Below are 22,533 nucleotides of genomic sequence, written 5' to 3'. Positions count from 1 at the left end.
AGGTAAAATTATGGTGTAAAACCACCATGGTAAACTTACACAGAACAGTTCAAGTAAGCTTAGTAGTGGCAAAAAACACTATAGTTTGGTCATGTGAGATTAACCCGTCTATTCAGTGAACATCATGTCGAATAGCCCTGTCTTTCTCACACCTGAAGAAGGCTCCACGGCCGAAACGTTGTGTTTTCTGTCTTTAAGCAAGACTATTAAACAACAGAAAAAAGTTTACGTGAGATTGCAATTGATTTATGATATTAGCATAAGGATCTTACAGTATTCTTGATCAAACATATGAATATATGAATGATATTAATAACTTCGGGACCATGCAAAGAATAGCTGGTAGGGAATGAAAAGTCATACAATCATTACGGGGGAGCATGATTACACTCGAATTCTTCATAAAGACAGTGGGAGGAGTCACGTGCCACGCCTTTCATCACATTAAATTGCAGCATTTTAGCATAACCGGTGTTTATTGCTTAATAAGTTGATAATTATTTACCTAATTATGGATGTAATAAAGACTTGCATTGTGAAGGGATAATAAGATGTGATATTTCGTTCTTAGAAATGAAATGTGGGGGGAACCACTTCTTCTGGAATGCCAAAATATCACGCAGCGCACTATTTAAATAGAGTTTTGCTTATTCTATTACCAGCCCTTCTCCAGGAATTTACAAACAGTATCTTCTTATCTTCTAAGAATGTTTAGGTTGCTTATTTTCTGATCCAAAATTTACAGATAGAACGAAAGACAGATTAAAAATAAATCAAATGTGAGACTGTCAAATTGCATTTTGACAGGTGACATTTAAAAATTGCGGAGGTTCAATTACAAATTCGAATGCCTGTTTTTATCGCAGCATATATTCTGAGCAGAAAGCGGTGCACTCTGTCGGCCAATGTTTTTAGAAATTGCACGTGATTCTTTGGTTCCGATTATGGTTATTCTAAGATTTTAATCCAGACGTCGGCAAGTGTTGCTAACGTTCTTCCCTTCCTTCTCATGTTTTTCCCAGAACAAGCGAGAGAGCATGAAAGTTGTCTGACGTTGTGACTGGGAGAAGACAGAACCTCGTCTATTGGAGCTATAATGCCCACAAACGACACTGGATTTCACTTTAATTAGATCTGTCCATCTCTCTTCAGTACATGAACTACTTTCTTTTTACCTACGCTTCTCCAGCTCTGGCTTGTATCCAAACACATACCCTTCTATTCCAGATGTGCGGTTGAACGTACTTTTCCAAATAAGAAAACTTGGTAAATCGAAAAATCTAACAGACTGCAGAAACGGTACAGCGGATTTCGCACGTTTTAATGCCAAGGTAAGAGGACAGTTAGTAAATATATCATTTGCAGGCGCTATTATCGGCACTATTTATAATAAATTTAACATAAATATTAAATTGCCTTTAAACGAAGTTCATATTATAAATATTATGCAATTTATTATTACAAAATGATTTTTTGCCATGCATTTTTTACAAAGTGCAGAATACTGCAAATAATGCATATTTTTATTTTCAGTAGATATGTGTTTGAAATCAGAAAATGAATGCAGCAGTGAGCGTTTCATTTTTATAAATTGACCAAGTATTTTATTTTTTAAGAGATACTTTGGCTTATAAATATATATATGTATGTATGAATTAAAGAGGTAGTTTTATTAGTAGCACATGATCATTTCTTCTAGGTAAATTCTTACAGACTAGTATAGTAATAAACGAATGTAAGTAAGGTTATGCAAATTAAAGGACTGGACTGTGAACACCACGTTTTTTGCTTTTGTTTTTTAAGTTGTAATTTTTTAAAGAGGGTCGCGTATTGAGAACAAAGCGAACAGATGTCATACACATTAGCAATAGTGAGGTATCGTGCGTTTAAGTGCGTTTAATAGAGTCCATTTCTCAATGGCTTGTTCAACGACTATATATTTTTTAGTAACTGTGTATACTGTACGTCTCGTAAGGCTGGAGTCAAGTATTGGCAGAACAAAATAGCATTTGGTAGTGTATGCATGTGGTAAATGTATATATGTACATATCCTTTTTGTGTTAAAATATACATCTTGTATATAAATGTAAAATTGTAGAAGTGTTGATCCTACAGTTCACTTTAGTTCACTTTGACTCAACAACCAGATGTAGCATCACTGAGACAGAAGTTTATAAACGATATTTTTTGTGATTCATATATTACTGAATAACACTCTTGGAGATATACTAGTAGTACAGTAGGTTATCTAGAAAATTCTGGCATAGAAATGCAGTGTGAGTTTTAATTTGTAGAACTACTTTTTAGAAGCTCTCTGAAGATGGGGTACATATTTACATAAATTTGATTAGACATGGAAACAAAATGCAGAACTTGGTAATTGAATTGAGAGATCCCATGTTCCCAAGCACTGCATGCTAAGCTTATAGTTTAGCAAGGGAAGACATGGTAGGTTGATCTGATGTCAAAATAATATTTTAGTTTTTGGGCAAACAAAACCAAGATGTTTAACTGAATTGAACAGCTATGTTAAGTGATTTTCTCATCACATTGCACACAACTATGAAGCCTTTTGTCCATCTCCTTACAAGTGTATCTTGTATTGAACAATACTCCTTTGTTCAATTAAAAAATAACTTTGTATATCTATATATACAGTATATTATTTTGTTTTTAGTGTTTATTACTAGTATTCTAAAACAGTCTCTGAACGTTTCTTATGAACAGCTCTCCTATCATTTTCTTCCTTAAAATCAAATATAGTTGATTTCAGAAATTTGGTGCAGGGAGACTGTTTAACTGCATAGGGTTTTTAAAGTTTAGATTTACCCCTTAGATTTACAGTTAAGCCTTGTAATCTGCATTGGCTCGGTGTCAGACTGAAGTGAGCATGCAGATGAGCTAATTTCTTTAAAATTGACAAAGCATAATCTTACCCATGTTTTCCTAAATGGTTTGAGGTACAGAGACATGCATAAACAGTATGAAGAACCAATAAGATGAGTATCAGGACCAATATCATTTGTTGCCTTTTAATGCATTAACTTAAACATCAATCTATGCAGAAATGTTTGGTCATAATTATGACAACACCAAGCCCAAAGTTTGGCTAGCTCAATGGAAATAGTATAATAACTAGTAAACTTTATTTTATATAGCACCTTTTAAAGTGGCTTCTTAAAGAGCTTTACAGTTTGAAAAAAAAAGTACACAATGAGAGGAGACAGCACAATTACACAACTACATTAAGGGTTTGGAATAGAGTAAGAAAGCAAAAGGGCAGATACAGAACCAGTTAAATAAAAGCCCTTCTAAAGAAGAAGCCTTTGAGTCTTGATTTGAATGTTCTCAAGGTGACCCCAGATATCTTTATAAATAAACTGTGATAAAAATATAATAAAGATAACACCTACACAAAATGAGACAGTTCAAATTTACATTACCAGAACTCAGTGAACTGTAGGTACAAGTCAGCTTGCTCTGGGCCAGTAATGGTTCTTTACATAGATATATGGTTATCATTCCATAGTACTTTGAACCTGTGTCAGACATGCAGTGACTGATACAATATATATGCAGCTTTTTTTGATTTATCTCACAATGAATTGAAGTGGGAGACCGTAATAGGACATTGAATTATAAATAAAAGGCAAAAAGAAAAAATAAAGTATATATTTTCAATAAGAATTGTTTTATATAACACAGAGGAAATGAGATTCAGTTTTGTGACGGAGCTACCTCTTAAAGGAAAAAAAACTGTAGAATGAAGTACACCTAGTCTAATCAAGTAATTAGCACCCAGATGAAGCGCAATTCCACATGAGAGGATGGAGCTGTCAGGATAGACTCTGCAGGGAGTTAACCACTCCCTTGGGTTAATTAAGAGCCATTTAAGCACATCTAGGACAAAGAGGGTTTAGCCAGAAAGGAGGGTGAGAGTGATGGAGAGGAGCTCTCATTTAGTAACAGCTTGAATAAGCTTCACTATTCATTATTTACTAACAATCCTGCAGTGCCATATTCAGTTAGTCTCACTCCAAACAATTGTCCCTAAAGTCTCATAAACTCAAATCTTTGCTCCTACTCTTTACCAAGCAGTAGATCTTCACTAACAACCAGTCACAATTCTCTCTACTGGCTGATCCTGTTTAACCAGGGATCCCTCTCTATAACTACCACTTGTGCCCCTGACAGCAGCTGCCAGTTTTGTCACACCAAGTTCACCTGCAGTCCTCTCTCTCACAGTCGTCCCAAAAGTCATTTAACCTACCTGATCAGTATATCTTTGGACTGTGGGAGGAATCCAGCACAAATGGAGGAAATACACATGAACATGGGGAGAAGATACAAACTCCCTGCAGATAATACCTCAGGAATTAATCACAGGGCCCTAGCGCTGTGAGGCAGCAGTCCTAACTACACACAGATGCAGTAGTTTAGTGTCTCTTTAATTACGTTCAGATTTACACCCATGACATTTAATGGCTTGAAGAATATTGTTGCACCAAGGAGTTTTTGACTTGTGGAATGTTTTGACTTTCAGGAGACCATGGCTGAGGAGCTGAATGAATTAGAGGAGCTTAGTGGAGAGACACAGGATATGAACTCAACTGCCTCTGAAACAAACATCACCTACTCCTTTTACTATCAGCACTCTCCCTCTGTGGCAGCAAGCTTCATCCTAGCATACCTGTTCATCTTTGTCCTGTGCATGATTGGGAATGGATTGGTGTGCCTAATCGTGCTACGGAATAAGAGAATGCGAACCGTGACCAACCTCTTCATTCTTAATCTGGCCATCAGCGACTTGCTTGTGGGAATCTTCTGCATCCCAACTACACTGGTGGACAACCTCATTACAGGTTAGCCTCCTCCTGGGGCCACACTACACTAGGATCAACTGTGCCTTATTAAAATCGATGTCTTATGTTATGGTAAAAGCAGAATTGTTTCTTTTCTGTAGCTAACAAGCAGCACTGTCTTGTTATTTTTGGAGTTTTCTTTGGAGCCTGCTGCTTATTACTGTGTTCAGGTAAAGTTGAGTCATGCATGTGCTCGATAAGATACATCAGACATCTTAGAAATCAGATATAGCTCACGAGTTTGAAGATACACTTGATTAAAAGAAAACAATCTGAATAAATCTGAGAGACCAGGAAAGGAATATTAAGTTTGTTCACTTAATCAGACTGGGAAGTCACGTGAAACAAAGTCAGTGTAATAGTAGTGTGAAAAGAATGCACAGAGGTTAATTCGAATCTGAAAAGTAGAAATACTGTAGCTTGTGTCTTTAAGTATGTAGAAGAGAGGGTGACAGAACAGAAATATAAGGCAAAGATGTAGGGTAGGGAAGATAAAAAACATAAAATGTGACAGTGAGTAGGGTAGGTGAAATCAGGGCTAAAAGAGATGGACATCTGGGCAGTGAATTCCAGGGAAAGTGTTGTAGGCAGAAATCTGTATATGAAAAGATTAAACAGAGATTAGTCAATCGTTAAGTGCTAGTGAACTATGTGAACCAAGCTGAAAGATTGGATGTCAGCACTGAATGGCAAAGGAAACTGTGGACACTAAATGTATTTGTGTTAGGAAATGTGGCATGACATGATTGGGGGTTCTGGTAAAAAGAGTTCCAGTTCCAAGTTTAAACTACACAGTGGATGGCAATGAATATGTATTAAGTGAAGCAATCATTTAATAGATCGTAACAGAGCTGGAAAAATTATTTGTAATGCACCTTGTTATGAAAAGTAAGTGTTGCTTCTTGAGAAACTCTGCCGTCTTTGAAACGTTTTAATAAACCATTAGGGTTTATTATGTAACTCCCACTTATCATTTAAGTAGCTAGAATGGTTTAATTTGAACACAGATCCAGGAGTTCGAGCCAGACTAATCACGTGCTGTAAAACTCTGTGAGCGCATTTCTACAATAACAAATATTATCTGTTTTTTGTGTCTGCTCGAAGATCATTACAGAATTGGTGAGAATGCATTCTGCTATACAGGGTTTATATACAAGTTTACATAGTGTCTGCCCAGCAGTCAATCCATATAATTGATTTGACTTATGTTCTTCTTCTGTATTGTTGATTAGTTTAGTAATTTTACCTATAATAGTAACTTGAGAATAGAGCACCTTTAATTACCTTGTATAGTGAGTTTTGAAAGTTAAATTTGTTTTAAATACATTGAAAAAAGGGTATTTTTTTAAACGAGTTTGACAATTGTCAATTGGGATATAACAAGATTTTGGCAGTTCTTTATACAAAATGTCAGGTTACAAAGCCTTTTGCGGCTTCTTTCACACAACGGCTGAATAATATTGCCAATCAACTCGCTACTTTCTACCAAATGAATGGCCTGCCCTTTGTAACCACTGTGCTGAAATCTTGTTTAGTTGAAAAATATCTGCCAATTTCTCTAAACAAAGTGAGGAATCTCAATTTCTTCTCTTTTTTTTTCTCTGGATAATAATATTTTGGCTGACAAGGTTCATGTTGAATAACAATTAGATTGATACATCTATGCAAAAATACAGCATTTCAGGAGTGTCTGGCCGCCTTGAACATTTAAGCATCATTTCTAAGATCATAGGAAGTGCAAAGCAGAATCAAGGAGACCTAGCAGTCCTATGGTTAGATCTAACCAATACATATGGAACTATACCTCACAAGTTGGTTATCACCAAGATATAGATCTACTATGATCTACCAGTCAGGTTTCAAGTGCTCCTTCAAGACTGCTTCAATTGTTTCAAGATACACTTCACAAGTAGGGAAGAGGCAGAGGTTGGAGGTAGGCATCATCACTGGATTAGTTCAAGTAGGTAGCTGCGTCAGCATGCGTACTGTAGGCTGCAAAGGAACAGGTAATGAGTTTATTCCATGCTGATTCCATGCTGGGTTTATTCCATTTTATTTTCAGCATGGAATACCTGTTCCTTTGCATCGTCTCTGGATGCACTATATCAGTCATCTTGTTTTCTGCAGCAATGAACCTTCTTGTGAAATCAGAAATCTTAAGCAGAGGAGCAATTCTGGCAAGTGGCATCAAGCAGGTTGCAATTAGTGTGTTCATGGATGATCTGACTGTTACAGCTACAGTCAGTGCCAGAGGCCAGGTGGATACTAGATGACCTTGTAGAGCTCATAAGCTAGACTAGAATGGAGCTAGACTAGACTAAAATAAAACCTTATTGTACATGTATCTGCCATAAATGTAAAGTTGTTCCTATGTGAATCGTAACTTTTATAAGAATTTTGTATTGTCTATAATTGTGGGAGCTATAATGGAACTTTTTCAGTAGTGGATGGCATGGGAGTGTGGTTGTTGGTGCTACTGTTTTCCATCTCATAAGATGATTCTTGTCTTTTGTGTAGAAGACAGGGTTCTCACTCTTGCTACATTAGATTTGTTTCACAATCTAAAAAACATGCTATCTGGGTTATTTGGAATCTCTAAATTCTGTGTGTGTCCCAGTGATGGAGTGGCATCCAGGGTTTATCCTGCTTTGTGTCTATTGTATATCAGCAATTCAGTCCTGTACTGAAATTGAATAGATGGATATTAATACCAGTTTCACTAGCATGGTTCTTTCAAATCTTATGAAGGTGGCCTGTTGTGACTATCTCAGCACTGATCAAGTCATTGTTTACTCTTTATGAAGATAACTAATTTCCTTATCTTTTCCATGAGCTTCTCTTAAAATAATAAGTTATTGAGTAGGGCATTTTTGTTTTCTTTGTCTTTCTGTCATATTAATGTGAACTCCACTAGCTGAGGTACTATCACCAAACAATTCCTAGTCAGCTCTGCCTTCAGACTTGGAGTGGGCAATATTTCTCATACAAAGTCCACCAGTTCCATTATTCACTTGCAGTAGTCTGTGGAAAGTACTTGAGGTACTTCTATTTCATTTTTCAAATGATTTTGCAGCAGGATCTCCTTGCCAAGTATCTAAACAATGGAATGTTAAAACAAGAAAGAAAAAGTCAAATGTTTACCTATAAAATATTTCATTATCATGATTTAAGATTATTAATGATGTTAAAGGACATTCACATCACTGATTATTGAAGGTGTAGCCCTGACCTACAGGAAATGAAGGAGCCTTCTTTCTATGAAATGTGACCTGCTTTCCTCACAGGGCTCACAATTTACATGTAGACTAGTAACTTCCATTGTATTACTCCTCTAGGCTGGCCCTTTACCAACTCCATCTGTAAGATGAGTGGTCTGGTTCAAGGCATGTCTGTGTCTGCCTCCGTCTTCACTCTTGTGGCCATCGCAGTTGACAGGTGAGTGTGGCTGTGTGTTGTAATTGAGAGTGCTGCTGGCCTGCCTAATCAAAAGGTATCTACCTACACATATACTGTACATACTACTCAAAGTATACAATGAGTATTGTGTTGACATGATTCCTCTAGTTCTGCATACTGTTCAGATCCCCTTATTTCGTCAAGGGTCAATGTTCCTTTTTTGTAAAGATTGGGTTTTTCTTAAAGCTATTTTATGCTGTGAGATTCATATCCAAAGCTTAGTGATAGACGATTCTCTGAGATTGAGGTTCAGACCTGGGGTCTGACTTCATATGCAGCTGTACAATAATTGCTGTGACCCAGGTCTGCTGTTAATTAGTCTCTGAGGGTGCTAGAGAGTTTAGAGAACTAGACTGCAATAGAAACCATTGTGCATCATGAGCTTGTGTCATTTCCCTCTTCTTGAGAAGAAGGCTGAAATTTGGGGTCTAACTTCCAAATGCTGCACCCCTGTATATAGAAGGTTACAGCTTACCCACCAATGGGGAACAACGTCTTGAGCAGAATTATATTCATGTTGCTTGTGTACACAAAGAATGCTGACTATATTGTTACTCTCAAATGGGATGGGGAACACTCCTATTTTCCTAGGTTATTATGAATGAAATAACCAGACGTTTTTACACATTAAATGATTTTTTGTTTTTTATGGAACTATTGTTTTTTAAAGTCCAAATGTATTGTTTCTTTTTTTGTCATGATTATGGATTTTCAGGAATTCAGAGTGAATAGGACTTCCTCAAAAACAATGCCACCCAATATATGTGTATGTATGTTACTCTTATCCTTACCAAATAGTGTATAATATATGGGTTTTAACATACTCTGTATACCTGTTAATGAGCGATTTAATTGTGGTATGAATACAAATCCCAGTATGAGATTTCTATTTTTCTTAATTATTCATTGTAGTGACTTAATGAATACATTTTTATGATTAATTTTTCATACCTTTTTTTTCTTTATTCCAGTTCATTTTTGTTCTTTCCGTCCTCCGTAATTACACGCTGTTACAGAAAAACTTTTTTATATTGTCAGTTAAATTATTCTCCAATTTTATCAACTTGGTTTTGTTTTTGTTAAATCTATTTAACAATCGTGATTAGTAACTTTACATCTCGCTTGAATGATTCCAAAAAATAAGTTAATTGTACATTCAAAATTCACAGTGCACAGTAAGTACCCATGATTAGCAATAGGTCGGTGTCCTGGTGCTATGTTGGTCTCAAGTGGGTGTTGCCATTATTTTGGCTGTTGTCTTAACAACAGGAGCTTATTGTCTGATACATGACATAACTAAAAGTTACACTTTGTGTTATCAGAATTACAGAGCTGAAAACAAGGACAAGAGGGATTGCTGATTAGGTTTGGTTGGTTTATGTGTTAGAGCCTCCCACCTTCCAGGACAGTAGAGGATCCCCCTCACAAAAAACATTTTTTGTAATTTTTAATTTCTTTGGACACCTTTTTCTACCATATACAAAATATAACACCTTTCTGTGTCCTTCAGGGCAGATTCACTGTGCACTAGCATGAGAAGGAGCCAAGCAAAAGACAGAGAGAAAGTCATAGTCACACCTAGAATGCATAGGCATGCCCCAGAGCTGAGAATATACAATCACTTATGTTGATAAAGCAGCAAAAGTAGAAAACTATCACAATATCCCTTCACACATATCCCTTCATATGCATGACTATTATCACTCCCTGTTCTACCCTTCATTTGCTGTACCCTGGTATATTGTATAATTCAGATTAAGGAACATTTTTGCTATCATGTCACATGTTTCGAAAAACATACATCATGTCTTTTTGTGAGAAAACAGTTTCCTAATGTCAGTTGTTAATATAGTATGTGCATTTCATGTTTATGGATAGATTTATAATCAGGCAAAGAAACGTCCTTCCCTACTGATGAGAAAACTAAGGAGAGGAACAGCATAGTGGCATTTGAGACTGAACAGAGCAAGACTAAAGATGCTGAGAAAAAATAAAACGGCCAAGATCAAAATCAGGTGCCAGTGTGACCAACACTAATATGAGTAAGGTCCATGGTAGCTCCATTTACAACAAAAGTGAGAGATATTATCAGGTACAGTAGGTTAGAACTAGCTGAATCACAAGCCCAGAGTCAACAGTTTTTTGTGACTCAGTAGCTAAAATCCAAGCACCAGTTTCATCCAGAGCTAAAGATCCTGACAGAGATTACATTCAGGAAAAGTTCAGCAAAGTCCAATGGCTTTAGGAAGGTTTGCAAGTGGAAAAACCTATTGAGAGCCTGCATAGTAACAGCCGTTAAATGAATGTTAATCTAACTACAGCCTGCATTTGGTGATCTAAACCGAATGAAAGAAGCCTGATGCACTTTAAAGAAAATTGTCTTCTATAAAATATATACGGTGTCAGGGTCACTTACAGTATTATTAAAAACTTGGTTAGAGCAATCAGTCTACAACTGAATTTTCACTGATTTGACAAATGAAATGCTTTCAATTATGGAACAGAATGTACTTTGTGAATTACTTATGGTGATGACTTTTTTCTTTCTTATTGTAGTTGAGACATGAGACATTTCAGTCAGAATTGTTACATCTGGATAGCACAAAATGACCATGACCACAAAAGGTCCTTGATGATTGTATAAGGTTCTGTCTCAATTCTTATAAGAATTACAAACAATTCTACCATTACCACTGGTACAATTATGTCTTGTAATAACTACTGTGTAACAATTTCAGTTTAACTTTTTGGGAATGCATGAAACATTGAATAGTTTGTTATGGGGAGGCATGACAGCAAATACATTGCATTGGTCAACAAGCTGGACATTGACACTGATTTTCTACAGCTTTATCGTGGTATACTAATTGTCATAGTAAAATGCTGATTTGTCAGCATTTTGGGATGTAGTAAACGTACTGATATATGAGAAAAGTGAACGTTGGTCAGTCTGGCAAAGAATCATAATCCCAGTCTCCTCTTGTACATCTGAAAGTAATTTGCAGAATTCAAAATTACCTTAAGTCTACAATTTAGTCAGAACCTTCCATCAAGTTGGACTGAATCATGTAGAAGTCCCTGCCGAGATGAGTCAGAGCTGAGATCCTCACACTGTAGGAGAAACCGAACACTGATCCTTCTGATGTACACGTCCACCCTGTCTTTTTGCCCCTACGCTGTGTCTCTTTGACCCTACACCCTTTCTCTCTGCCCCTAAACCCTGTCTTCATCTTTCTTCAGGAATGGATCTTGATGCAGTGGCAGATGAATTCATACAGCAGCCAGCAACTCAGCAAAGCATGTTAAGCATTAAAATCAAAGAGCTGTTTTCTGGGTTTTTAAAAAATGTTTTAACATTTTATACTTTTTAAAATAATTTAAATACTGGAAATGAATGCACAAGTAAGAATTCAAGGTTGTAGGCAGAAAGGTAATCCCATAAGAGTCAACAAAACCTGTACATCAAAACAGTTGTCTGGAATTAGAGACCCTTTACCTTCCACACAATTAGTTGTTTTAGTCATTGTGCTATCTCCATTTTGTTTTTAAATGTCATAAGAAAGGTTACAATGAGTGGTCATTCGACACAACAACCTCATTTGTTAGTAGCTACAGTAAGAAATATAAGGATCTCATCAACCTGTTTCTTGAAAGACTATCCACATCAGCAACACGACAGTACAACTTGTTGTAAACTTTTCAGTTCTTTTTACCTGTGAGTATATTATAATAATAATAATAATAATAATAATAATAATAATAATAATAATAATAATAATAATAATAATAATAATTGCTTACAACTTATATAGCGCTTTTCTGGACACTCCACTCAAAGCGCTTTACAGGTAATGGGGTCTCCCCTCCACCACCACCAATGTGCAGCATCAACCTATATGTATTCTTTTAAACATGTGAAGATCTCTGGTTGCTTGGTAACAACTAAAATTGTACACAGAAATTTATATGGACTTCCAGTAGTGCACTAATGTACATACATTCAACAAAAGATCACATGATTTAAATTATACACTTTTATCTACATATTCTAACACTTTTACTGCCATTTTAAATGTTTTTCTCTATTTTCTAGAAGATAAAAGTAAAATACATTATTATTCTTTATCAAGTCTTTTTCATAATCACTCCTATGGAAAGAAAAGTATTTTTTCATTACCTGCATTGGTCTCTACTCTTAACTTGTTTACATTAAAAGTCTCCTGACAGGTGTTGGTCCATTCTTCAATTTTGTCTTTTAAATTTCCTTTGCTGTTTTTATAGTGTTTGCTGATCCTCCTATTTTTGGTATCATGTGAGAACTTGAGTAGTCTGTTAACCGTAACAGAATGCAAATTATTGAAAGAAATAAGCACAAATAATCCTAATAATGATTCCTGTGGTACTCCACTAAACATATCACCTTAATTTAGCATTTACCCCTTATCTGTCCTGTTTTCTTTCCATTAACAAGTTTTCAAGTAGTTCTTCTCCTGCATGTAAAAATGTTTTGTGATCATTTGGATGAAAAACACAATAGAATTCAAATATTTAATATTGTTCATTTAATTTTGAGCTGTAACCACTGACTAAGTGTCTTGCTAACACTCAAGGTTGATGGAGGGGTCTACGGTTTTGGGTACAACCTTTGAATGCCTAATTGTACCACAGAATGTTAGTGGAACATCATGAAAGAAAATGCTTTTTGTTTAAAATGATGCCCATTTTAAGGTGCCACATTCAAGCCACGATGGTAATTTTACTTAAAATTATAAGCACCATCATACAGAATTACTAATGAGGGATCGGTGCTCTGAGGTGTTTGCTTATAAATACTAACTTTTGCCAGTTCAAAACATTATTTTCTAATATCACATCACTAACAATTAGGTATTCCAATGTTGGCCCACTGGATTGAGTATAAGCAGACTATTTTATTTGATCAGTGTAAATATAAGACAAAATGTGCACATGAAACACTTGTTTTTTCTACTTTATTTTATGTTTATAATACTCAAGCTGTAAAACTATGTATAGTTTATAATATACTTTGAACCATTTTGGCTTTGTAGGGGTTTTAATTTGTAACAGTTAGCTTTAATTGTAACAATAAATTGCGTGACTTTATTTTGGCTATTAGGAATCAATCAGCAGAACAGTCTTTACAAGGATTTACAACACACAGAATACATCTATTGATACATAAAACAACATGTGCACAAAACATTCAAAATATCAATATCTGATACAGTAAAGAGATATAAAAACAAGGATACTATGGTTAGTATACAGTTGGATACACTAACTTCCTAATCTGTCTCATTAATATAACTTTAACATTAATAGTAACATTAATGTTACTTATGTCTCATTAAGTAACTATGGCTACTTCAATTAATTAAATTACTATTAACATGTTAATATAACACTATTACACTATTACACTGAGAGGGTGAATATTTAATTATACTCATCCACAACCTTGGATTTGTAAGTCCCGCTTAGAAGGATGGGGAACAGTTGACTCACAGCACTGTCCAATCCGTGCTCTGCTGGCTCATTGCCACTCCAGTCCTTAGGCAGCTCAAGGTATTGGGGAAAGAGAGAGATCTGCAGCAGCCTCACGCTAATATTTAAGAAATTGTAGTGCTTCCAAATGCTGTGTGTTTTTAATAATAAACAGAACTTTGCTTAAGAAGAAAAAAAATTATTTGCTATGTTCAGAAGAGGAATCGATACCATACTCTTAACAATGAACAGCAATGCCAGGAGTGGGCAGCACTCCACCCCCTGCATACATATTCCAAGTCCTCTCTCACTCGCTACATGCCCTACCAAAAACCTCTGGGTGCCACAAGATACAATTTATTAAATATGTACTTGCATAAATATGTGCATTTTCTCAGAGCTCTGTTACTAAAGATGTATTCAAATCTTTCTTTGTAAGGTGTTGAGAGCAACATTTCACAAGTTCTCCTGACAGCTGTTTTTGTGTCCTATTATGCATAAATTATCACAAGTTGTCTTAAATTCTTAAAATGCAAACCTTTCGTGTCATTGACTCTCCCTCTTGTTCTGCAAATTTGAAAAGCAGGCTTGTGATATGATGTCCTTTTAACTCACTTTCTGCTCTTCTTTAACATGTGCTCAACCCAAGCTGAACAGCAATGCCTGGTGAATGCGCAAGAAAATCTCACATGATGAGCAGAGAAATCAATTATGTATCCAATGAAGTCTACACATACTGACCACAGTCAGTATGAGAGTTTCTTCCCAGGAGCTGTACTGTTCACCACTAATTTAATATTAAACTATACGGGCTGCCCAACCTGATCTATCCTAGTCCTGCCCTGTTGTATACATGGGTTTACACATCACCTTTGTAAACGAGAAACTATTTTTAATTGAGCAAGTACAAATAAAAAACAGGCACAAAGAGACTGAGATCTGGTGAAAACACTGACTTTATAGCTTAGGAATAGTATGCAGATAAAACACTTACCTGTAGCCCTTACTGAGCTCTAACTCATTTTTTCATTCCCTGACTAGAGGCTGATTACCTAAGCCGCATCAAATAAATAAAGTCTTTACTTTGACCACAATTAAAATAAACATTTGTATTCCAAGTTCTATTACTAACTCAATTTTTCATTTGTCTGCCTTGTCTCGGGATCACACCTTCAGAAGTGTCCATTCTCTCAGCCTAGATAACAGTCTACATAGGCATCAACTTTTTCAATTTCCAGAAGGAGAGATGGATATAATAAAACTCCATTATCTCCATTTATGTTTTCAAATAATGCAAACTATTTAAATATGTTGTGCTTATTAAGTTGCTTAATAATAACAGAGAATTAGACTTCTTTACACTGTTTTATAAGCTGTTATTAAGAATAATGGTACTATATAATGTAAATATTAACATACAGGTGGCTTATAAAAATATGCTATTTGTGATATCAATAATTAATATAGATTTCTTCAATTTACAAATTGGTAAATGTTTTGCAGTTTTCCAAGACATTCTAAGTTCTGACATGATTAGCATTACAGATGCAATTAACTCTCTCAAGACGTCTTGCTGCAGCAAAAAAAAAGCTGAGGGTTAAAAGTAAAGAGTGAGTGGGACAACACTCCACATTGGCATTTCCATTAATACACAGCAGGAAAAAAGCAATCTGCATTCCCTTTCAACATATATCCGGCTTTTAGATACAACATGGAAGCCTTAGTTCATTCTATATTCTTTAAAAGGGTGAAGTACTCAAGTCATTGGCCTCAGCTGTGTTCCTGCAAATAGTATTATTATTCAGTTGAGATATTGCTGTTTATACAGGCTTCCAGCATTAATAAGTTAATTTCATACACTACATTTTATATACATTTCTTGGGTGATTTTGTATTTTTATATATCTTAAATGTATATATTCTAAATTTAAGCTGTCTTATTCAAGTATTGAAAAGACTCAAGTAATCAAGGACACTTGATCATCTCACTGACTTCTTTAAGGAGGTACTTTTTTATTTTCAAAGGTTGTCAGGAACAACTTGCCAAGACCTGTTGTTGAAACTGACAAACTGTCTTCTTCCCAGAGGTGGCTAGATGAAATCCTCTTGTTAATTAGGTACTCTCAAAGCAAATGAACTTGATGGGCTGAAAGGTTATGAACGAGAGAGCATTCTTGATATATGGAAAATTACTATGTTTTAGTTAAAAGTCATAAGAAAACAGAAATGGTTACTAATGAAAGGAAGCTATTTGGCCCATCTAGTCTGTTTGGTGGTTAGTACTTAATGCCAGGAACTGAAATTTCCTGATTTGTTTAAAGCAAACATGAGCTTATATTTGCAAATATAAGTAAATATGATGTTGTGGTATAAGCTTCCACAACATGGCTGGGTAGTTTGTTCCATGCTCCCACAAAAGTTTGGGTAAAGAAGTGCCTGGTGTCCTCGGTTTTAAATGCATTCTGCATAGATTCCACTTGTGCCGTCTGGTTCATGTTTCACTGTTCACTGCTGCTTTTGAGGATTTTGAATACCTGAACGAAGTTCCCTTGTGGTTGTCTCTGATCAAGACTAAAAAGGTTCAGTTCCTTTAGCCTTTAGTCAGAGTACCAACTGATGATGACGGTTGTACTTTGTGCAGCTCATTTGAAACTGGGCAACCCGTTGCACTGTGGCAGTCCCACTCTCTCGACCTCAGAAGCCTGGGTCCAGTGGTACGAGTAGTTGTCATTACTGGAGACCTCCAGTTATGACGCCTTTCTGTGCCTATTATTTCTGTGCCTTGTCATGCCCTTCACTATGGAGCACTGCAACAGTATAGTATCCCATCACTATACTGGGGCATTCGGACCCACATGGACCGCAGGGTGAGCAGCCCCTGCTGGCCCCACTAACACCACTTCCAGCAGCAACCTTAGTTTTTCCCAGGAGGTCTCCCATCCAGGTACTGACCAGGCTCACACCTGCTTAGCTTCAGTGGGCTGGCAGTTGTGAGCTGCAGGGTGATATGGCTGCTGGCAGAGTACCAAGTACTTTGATAGTTACTAGAAGATTCTAAAAATGCATTTGTTTATTACCCTATTTTTCCCCTTTCTAATAGAAAGTACATTTACTTTCTATTATTTATATATATAGAAAATACATTTTACTACATTTCTTTCTCAACAAAATCACTGTCAAAGACTGTGAGTGTCTATGGTGTGCCATATACTGACATCTGAAGCTTACTTTTAATGGGAAAGCTTTCAGTTACCTGACATTTTAAAGTGTGTAGTGTACCGCAGCTCATGAGACAAAATGTAGCTGTGGATAATGTATTTTCCAAGTCAGATTTTATTTGCAGATTATTTGAAGTTCATGTGGAGTTGGAAGGATATAATATAGTACAAGAGAAAACCATAAATGATATTAATGAGAAGAAATGTCTATTAAGTAATTTAATAATAATAAAACAATGAATTATATCTATACAGTATTGTTTATGCCAAGGCACCCATTGTGCACCAGGTGAGCTGTTTACATATATGAAACAGTGCAGTGGAAGTGTAATCTTTTAACTGTGCCTTTTTTCCTGTTTAGGTTCCGCTGCATTGTGCACCCATTCAAACCTAAGCTGACCCTGCTGGTTGCTATAGTTACCATTGTAGTGATCTGGGTCCTTGCTGTGGCCATCATGTGCCCTTCGGCAGTGATGCTGATGGTGGGGCCAGTGGAGAACCACTACATGGTATACAATGATGACTTCAACCACACCTACCCGTTGTACTCCTGCTATGAGGACTGGCCTGACAAAGAGATGCGCAAGATTTACACCACCGTGCTGTTTGCCCACATCTACCTTGCCCCCCTCACACTCATCATCTTCATGTACGGGCGCATCGGAGCAAAACTCTATACCTCCTCAGTTCCCACAAGCAATCAGAGAGTGGAGCACCATCTTTCTGATTCCCAAAACCATCACTCCCACAGTGAGGGCAGAAGCCCCATCTCCAAGAAGAAGATCAAGGTGATCAAGATGCTGATCGTGGTGGCTCTGCTGTTCATGCTGTCCTGGCTGCCACTCTGGTCCCTAATGCTGCTGACAGACTATGCCCAGCTCAGCGATGAGCAGCTGAACCTGCTCACGGGCTATATCTTCCCCTTTGCCCATTGGCTAGCCTTCTCCAATAGCAGTGTCAACCCCATCATTTATGGCTACTTCAATGAGAACTTCAAGAGGGGCTTTCAGGCAGCCTTCAGATTCCAGTGCTGCTCATGTGGTGAGGGGGCCCAGCACACCTACTGTACACGTGACAGTGCTGGAAATGGCCTCAATTTTGGGGTACGAAACAAAGTCTGTACTGATGGAGACTCTACAGAGTCAGTATTTGTTGACAAGGAGAAGACGATAAACACAGCAAGAGCCAGACGGGGAGGATCTCTTGCTGTGAGTACAGGAAGGGGTGGTGGAGTCAGAGTCACAGGGGTTACCAACAGTCTGCAACTACCTCACAAGAGGAGCCTCCATATTGAGGACATTGAGAAGATAACACCCCTAGGTGCTGGAGTGTGCCAGGCCTGGGACCCCTGAACAGGGAGCAGAGGTAGTCACATTGTGGACTATTGTCCATTGCAAAGAGAACAGGACTGTGGCACTGAGTTAAGATGGGCTGTGAGATTTTACATTCACTGCTGACTCAGGTCTCAGTGACATTCATTTTACAAAAGCAGAAGGGTATGTTTCCATCATAATACTCTCATTCACAAAATAGAGCCACATTTTGTTTCTGATTGACAGCAAAAAGAGACTTATTGTATTAAAAGGAAATGGCTGAATTAAACTGCTCTTTAATCCACTAAATCCTGCAGAATGGAGCTACCAGTGTCACAATTTCAGGTTCCCAATCTGAAATGCTTAATCCATGCTCTTGCTAGTTACAGTAGATCTGTAATGTTTTTCAGTGGCTATAGAACAAACGAATGAACATCACTGTCGAGCTATTTCAGTTTCTAATGTTCCAAACTACATGCATCTTTAAGACATTTGCTTTTGCTTTACAGACAAAAAAGACTGAAGATTGTTTAGAAAGTAGAATTGCTTTGTTAGCATTGAGTTCTAGTAGTTATTGGCAAAAGATTCTATCTGACCAAACCTACTAATACCAGTACAGCTTTAAGACTTAGGTTTATAGCTATTAGTGTGGCAACAAAGATTTATTATATATCCAAAAACGTGCTGCAGCAAGACATGCTTTTTTACAATACTGTTGCTTAGCAGCAAATGAACACAGACTGCTTCACAGCTGCAGCGCTGGTCCAGCCAGTTTCGGTGTTTCTCTTTGAGATCCTAAAAACCCTCTGTAAAATATCAGTCTTTATTTGTCAAATAGATTAATTTGTCACAGCTGTGTAATGTAGGGTTGGTAATGTAGCCTTATGGCTATTCAGTCCTGCGTCTGAGCTGCTTCTTTGTGGACTTGTTCTCCATTAGTGTTTTCTCCCAGTGGTCTGCATTCCTCTCACAATCCAAAGATATTTTAAGTTCCTCTGTGTTTCTAAATTGGCCTTGTAGTGCCAGTACATATTAGTTTATATATATAGTTTATGTGTGGCTTGTGATGAGCTGGCATCCTGTACAGGACTGTATTTGTTTTGCCTGTGCTTTGCGGAAAAAGACTAAAAATTCTGAAAATAGATGGACCAATCACATGGAAACTATTTTTTCTTACATAAGAGCCTTACTTTAAGTAGCAGAAAGGGGAATTAGGTTCTTTTTAATTAAGTGATTCCTTATTTGTACCTTAAATGCTTCTTCAAATCTGTGGACTGTGTAATTGAGTAGTCCCATCAAACTAAGGTAATCATCTGTCCCTAGAATCTTTGAGACATTCTTTGAACTTTTGAGAGCAGACAGGATTTTAATCTGCTCTTAAACAGATAAAAAAAGCTTTTAAATCTGACTTTAGAAGTTAACCTGTGCTGAATAGGCATTGTAGCTGAAATATGGTGCTTTACAATTCAGTACATAGTTGTAGCCCCAAGATTATCTGTACTCTATTTTAGCTACTGATGACACCAAGGGAACATTCAGTTAATATTACAGATTTGTTCCAGCACAGTATACACAGGATTGTGGAAGTCCAAATCTAAATTCAGTCAGGATGCATCAGTTAACATCTCTGCTCTTATGAACAGTGCTTTAATAACCAGGTAGCTAGGATAGTTTAATGTCTTATCCAAAGAACATTATCTTTTACAGCAAAGTACCCCATGTGCTTTGACAGCACCATGCTAAAAAGTGCCAACACTGCTGTCAGAAATGGCTCTAACTGCTATTAATTTAAGTGCACTTAAAATAAAGTAACAGCCACAGGGGTTACTATTATAGATTATAACAATTATCTTTTTACAGACCAACTCACTGGTCTTTGTGGGTAGAATTGTGTAATTATTTTTTCTTTACCAAGGCACAGATGACCTAATGGTAATAAAAGCTCATGTATTTCTGTAGCACACACTCCTTCAAACAAAGTTATTTCTTCTGCAAATGAACTGTGTAACTGCCTTAATGTGCTGCCTTAAGATCAGAAATATGTTTCAAGTACACTTTTTAAGCTAATGAAAAAGCACAAATATATAATAATATAAGATGTCCCTTGTGAATTTATTTGGGAATGGTACAAAAAGGCACTACTTTAAATTTGATTAGAGACATGCAGCAGTTAACTTAATGTACTCTTTCCATATATTATTTGGTGTAATAGTGAATTAAACCTCTCTCAGGTGAAGTAGTAGACACAGTCAAACCCATTGTGCCATTAAAATGTTTGTTTTGAGCTAATTTTCTTAAGTAATCAGGATTAAAAATAGAAGTGGGTAGATTATCCTAATATTTCTCCTGGAAATCTATGATAACTACAAAAGTCTTAGATGGATTTGCTAGTAATGTAAGCCAACAATGAATGGGATTTCATCTTGCAACATTAGTTTATATCTGGCAAACAATGCTAGAGCTTTCCAACCATTTTGTCCCTTTAACTAATATTCTCAAGCAGTTGTTGTTTTTTTTCTGGAAATAGCAGCTTTGACCTTTAAATTAATGTATTCTTTGAGCTTTCTTTTTCATCTCTGCCAAAGCTAACAGAAAAGTAATGATTTACTTGTATGGTCCTAATGGTATATTAGGCTGTGGATACACTGGTTACTCTCAAATACTTGTACAATGAAAGACTGAGTATTCAAATTTAAGAAAATACCTGCACAGGCAGAGCGAAAAATATCCATTCACTTTGTGTGTCAATCTCCAACTTCAGGTGCCATGAATAATAATCTTACATTAAAGCCCATCCAATATACCCTGGTGCTTCAACAACAATTTTACTTTGAACACAGAAGGGTGAAATTAACTGAATGACCTTCGATTGTCAAACAGGTGAATTAACTGAAAGACCTTCGATTGTCAAACAGCAAGTGTTACAACCCCACGTGTCTAGGGGTAAAGGGGTGTAACATTTTGGATAATTTTTGGATGCAGGTGGGTTCTGGTAAAGGACTAGGAAGCGTGATATTAAGGGTCGGTGCAAAAGTGATGATTTTAAGATGAATAAGTGACTGGTTTGTATTTGGACACGATAACACACAGAATGGTGCGAAAGAAAAGAAAATAACAAACAAAATGGAGCTGGCTAAGAATGAATGAGGGAAATGAGGGAAAGCTAACCTGACTACAAAAAAACCCGAAACACATGGTCTTCGGCGTGTTCAACACCCTTAGCTTACTTCCACTGACTACCCAAAACCATACAAGACAAACGGCACTCACCCATACTTAACTAGTGTTACTAATACAATAATTAACTACGTGTGTACCCAACAACCTGAACTAACTCTATACACAAAAGTTCACAAAAATACACAAGTGAACTACGAATACAAACGAGAGTAGACAAGTAACAGGGTACAAAAGAACACAGAGATTGATACAGTAACAAGTTTGGGCAAGGTAATGGCAAAATAAGGATAACACAAACAAACGAAAGTACTAAGAGACGAACAGAAACCAACAAAACAACAAAGCCGAAGCTATCCGAAAACACACACACACAAAGCAAAACAACAAACCAACAAAGCCGAAGCAAAAGCAAAGCGAGGCAAAGCGAGGCGAAGCGAGGCGAAGCGAGGCGAAGCGAGGCGAAGCGAGGCGAAGCGAAAACCAAAGCCGAGCAGGACCAAAGTCAAACGAAAGGCCTCTTCCTTCTGTAAACCTCCATGTTATATAGTGAAAAAGATGAGTTGTGATTGGTCGAGAAGCTAATTGAAGATGATGTCATACGGAAACAAATGGTTGGCCAATGGGGAAGGGAGAACAATCAAAGTCAGAAGTGTGGAACATAACAATAAACACACATAGACCACACACTGGGACGTAACAGCAAGCAAAAGCAAAAAAACAAAACAATGCAGAACCATACCAAATGGGCTAGATGGACCAAATGGCCTGTTCACATTTGTAGCTGTTCTTTGTATGAAAAAAACGGCTATTCAAGTGAGCCACTTTACAGTGGTTTATGAACTGGCTCCGGAAGAGGTTAAAGGTGTATAAATATGAAACTATTCTTTACTTTTTAAGGACAAAAGGAGATATTGACCAGCAACAGAGATAAGCATTGAGCACAATGTATATTTCTGCTGGGTCCACACAATTCTAAGTTGGCTCATAGCCTCACCTGCA

General features: G+C 36.8%; 1 protein-coding gene across 1 annotated transcript; it reads left to right on the top strand.

Moving 5' to 3' along the window:
* The first annotated feature begins 4,553 nt into the window (after positions 1-4,553).
* Positions 4,554-19,123, top strand: npffr1l3 (neuropeptide FF receptor 1-like 3). The gene is made up of 3 exons (XM_006625795.3): positions 4,554-4,862; positions 8,198-8,297; positions 17,403-19,123. Exons 1-3 carry the CDS (start codon positions 4,601-4,603, stop codon positions 18,391-18,393), a joined length of 1,353 nt encoding a protein of 450 aa, XP_006625858.2. The 5' UTR covers positions 4,554-4,600; the 3' UTR covers positions 18,394-19,123.
* Positions 19,124-22,533: the final 3,410 nt, after the last annotated feature.

Source organism: Lepisosteus oculatus, chromosome 2 (genome assembly GCF_040954835.1).
Source record: "Lepisosteus oculatus isolate fLepOcu1 chromosome 2, fLepOcu1.hap2, whole genome shotgun sequence".
Taxonomy (NCBI): domain Eukaryota; kingdom Metazoa; phylum Chordata; class Actinopteri; order Semionotiformes; family Lepisosteidae; genus Lepisosteus; species Lepisosteus oculatus.
Note: the sequence above shows the minus strand (reverse complement) of the source record. Positions and strands in the feature narration are given on the sequence as shown.

What these genes read in the sequence shown, in the direction of transcription:
- npffr1l3 (XM_006625795.3), top strand. Translation starts at nt 4,601, where the DNA reads ATGAACTCAACTGCCTCTGAAACAAACATCACCTACTCCTTTTACTAT. An exon ending in GGTGGACAACCTCATTACAG is followed by an intron (nt 4,863 to 8,197) that starts GTTAGCCTCCTC and finishes TTACTCCTCTAG; the next exon opens with GCTGGCCCTTTACCAACTCC. An exon ending in GTGGCCATCGCAGTTGACAG is followed by an intron (nt 8,298 to 17,402) that starts GTGAGTGTGGCT and finishes TTTCCTGTTTAG; the next exon opens with GTTCCGCTGCATTGTGCACC.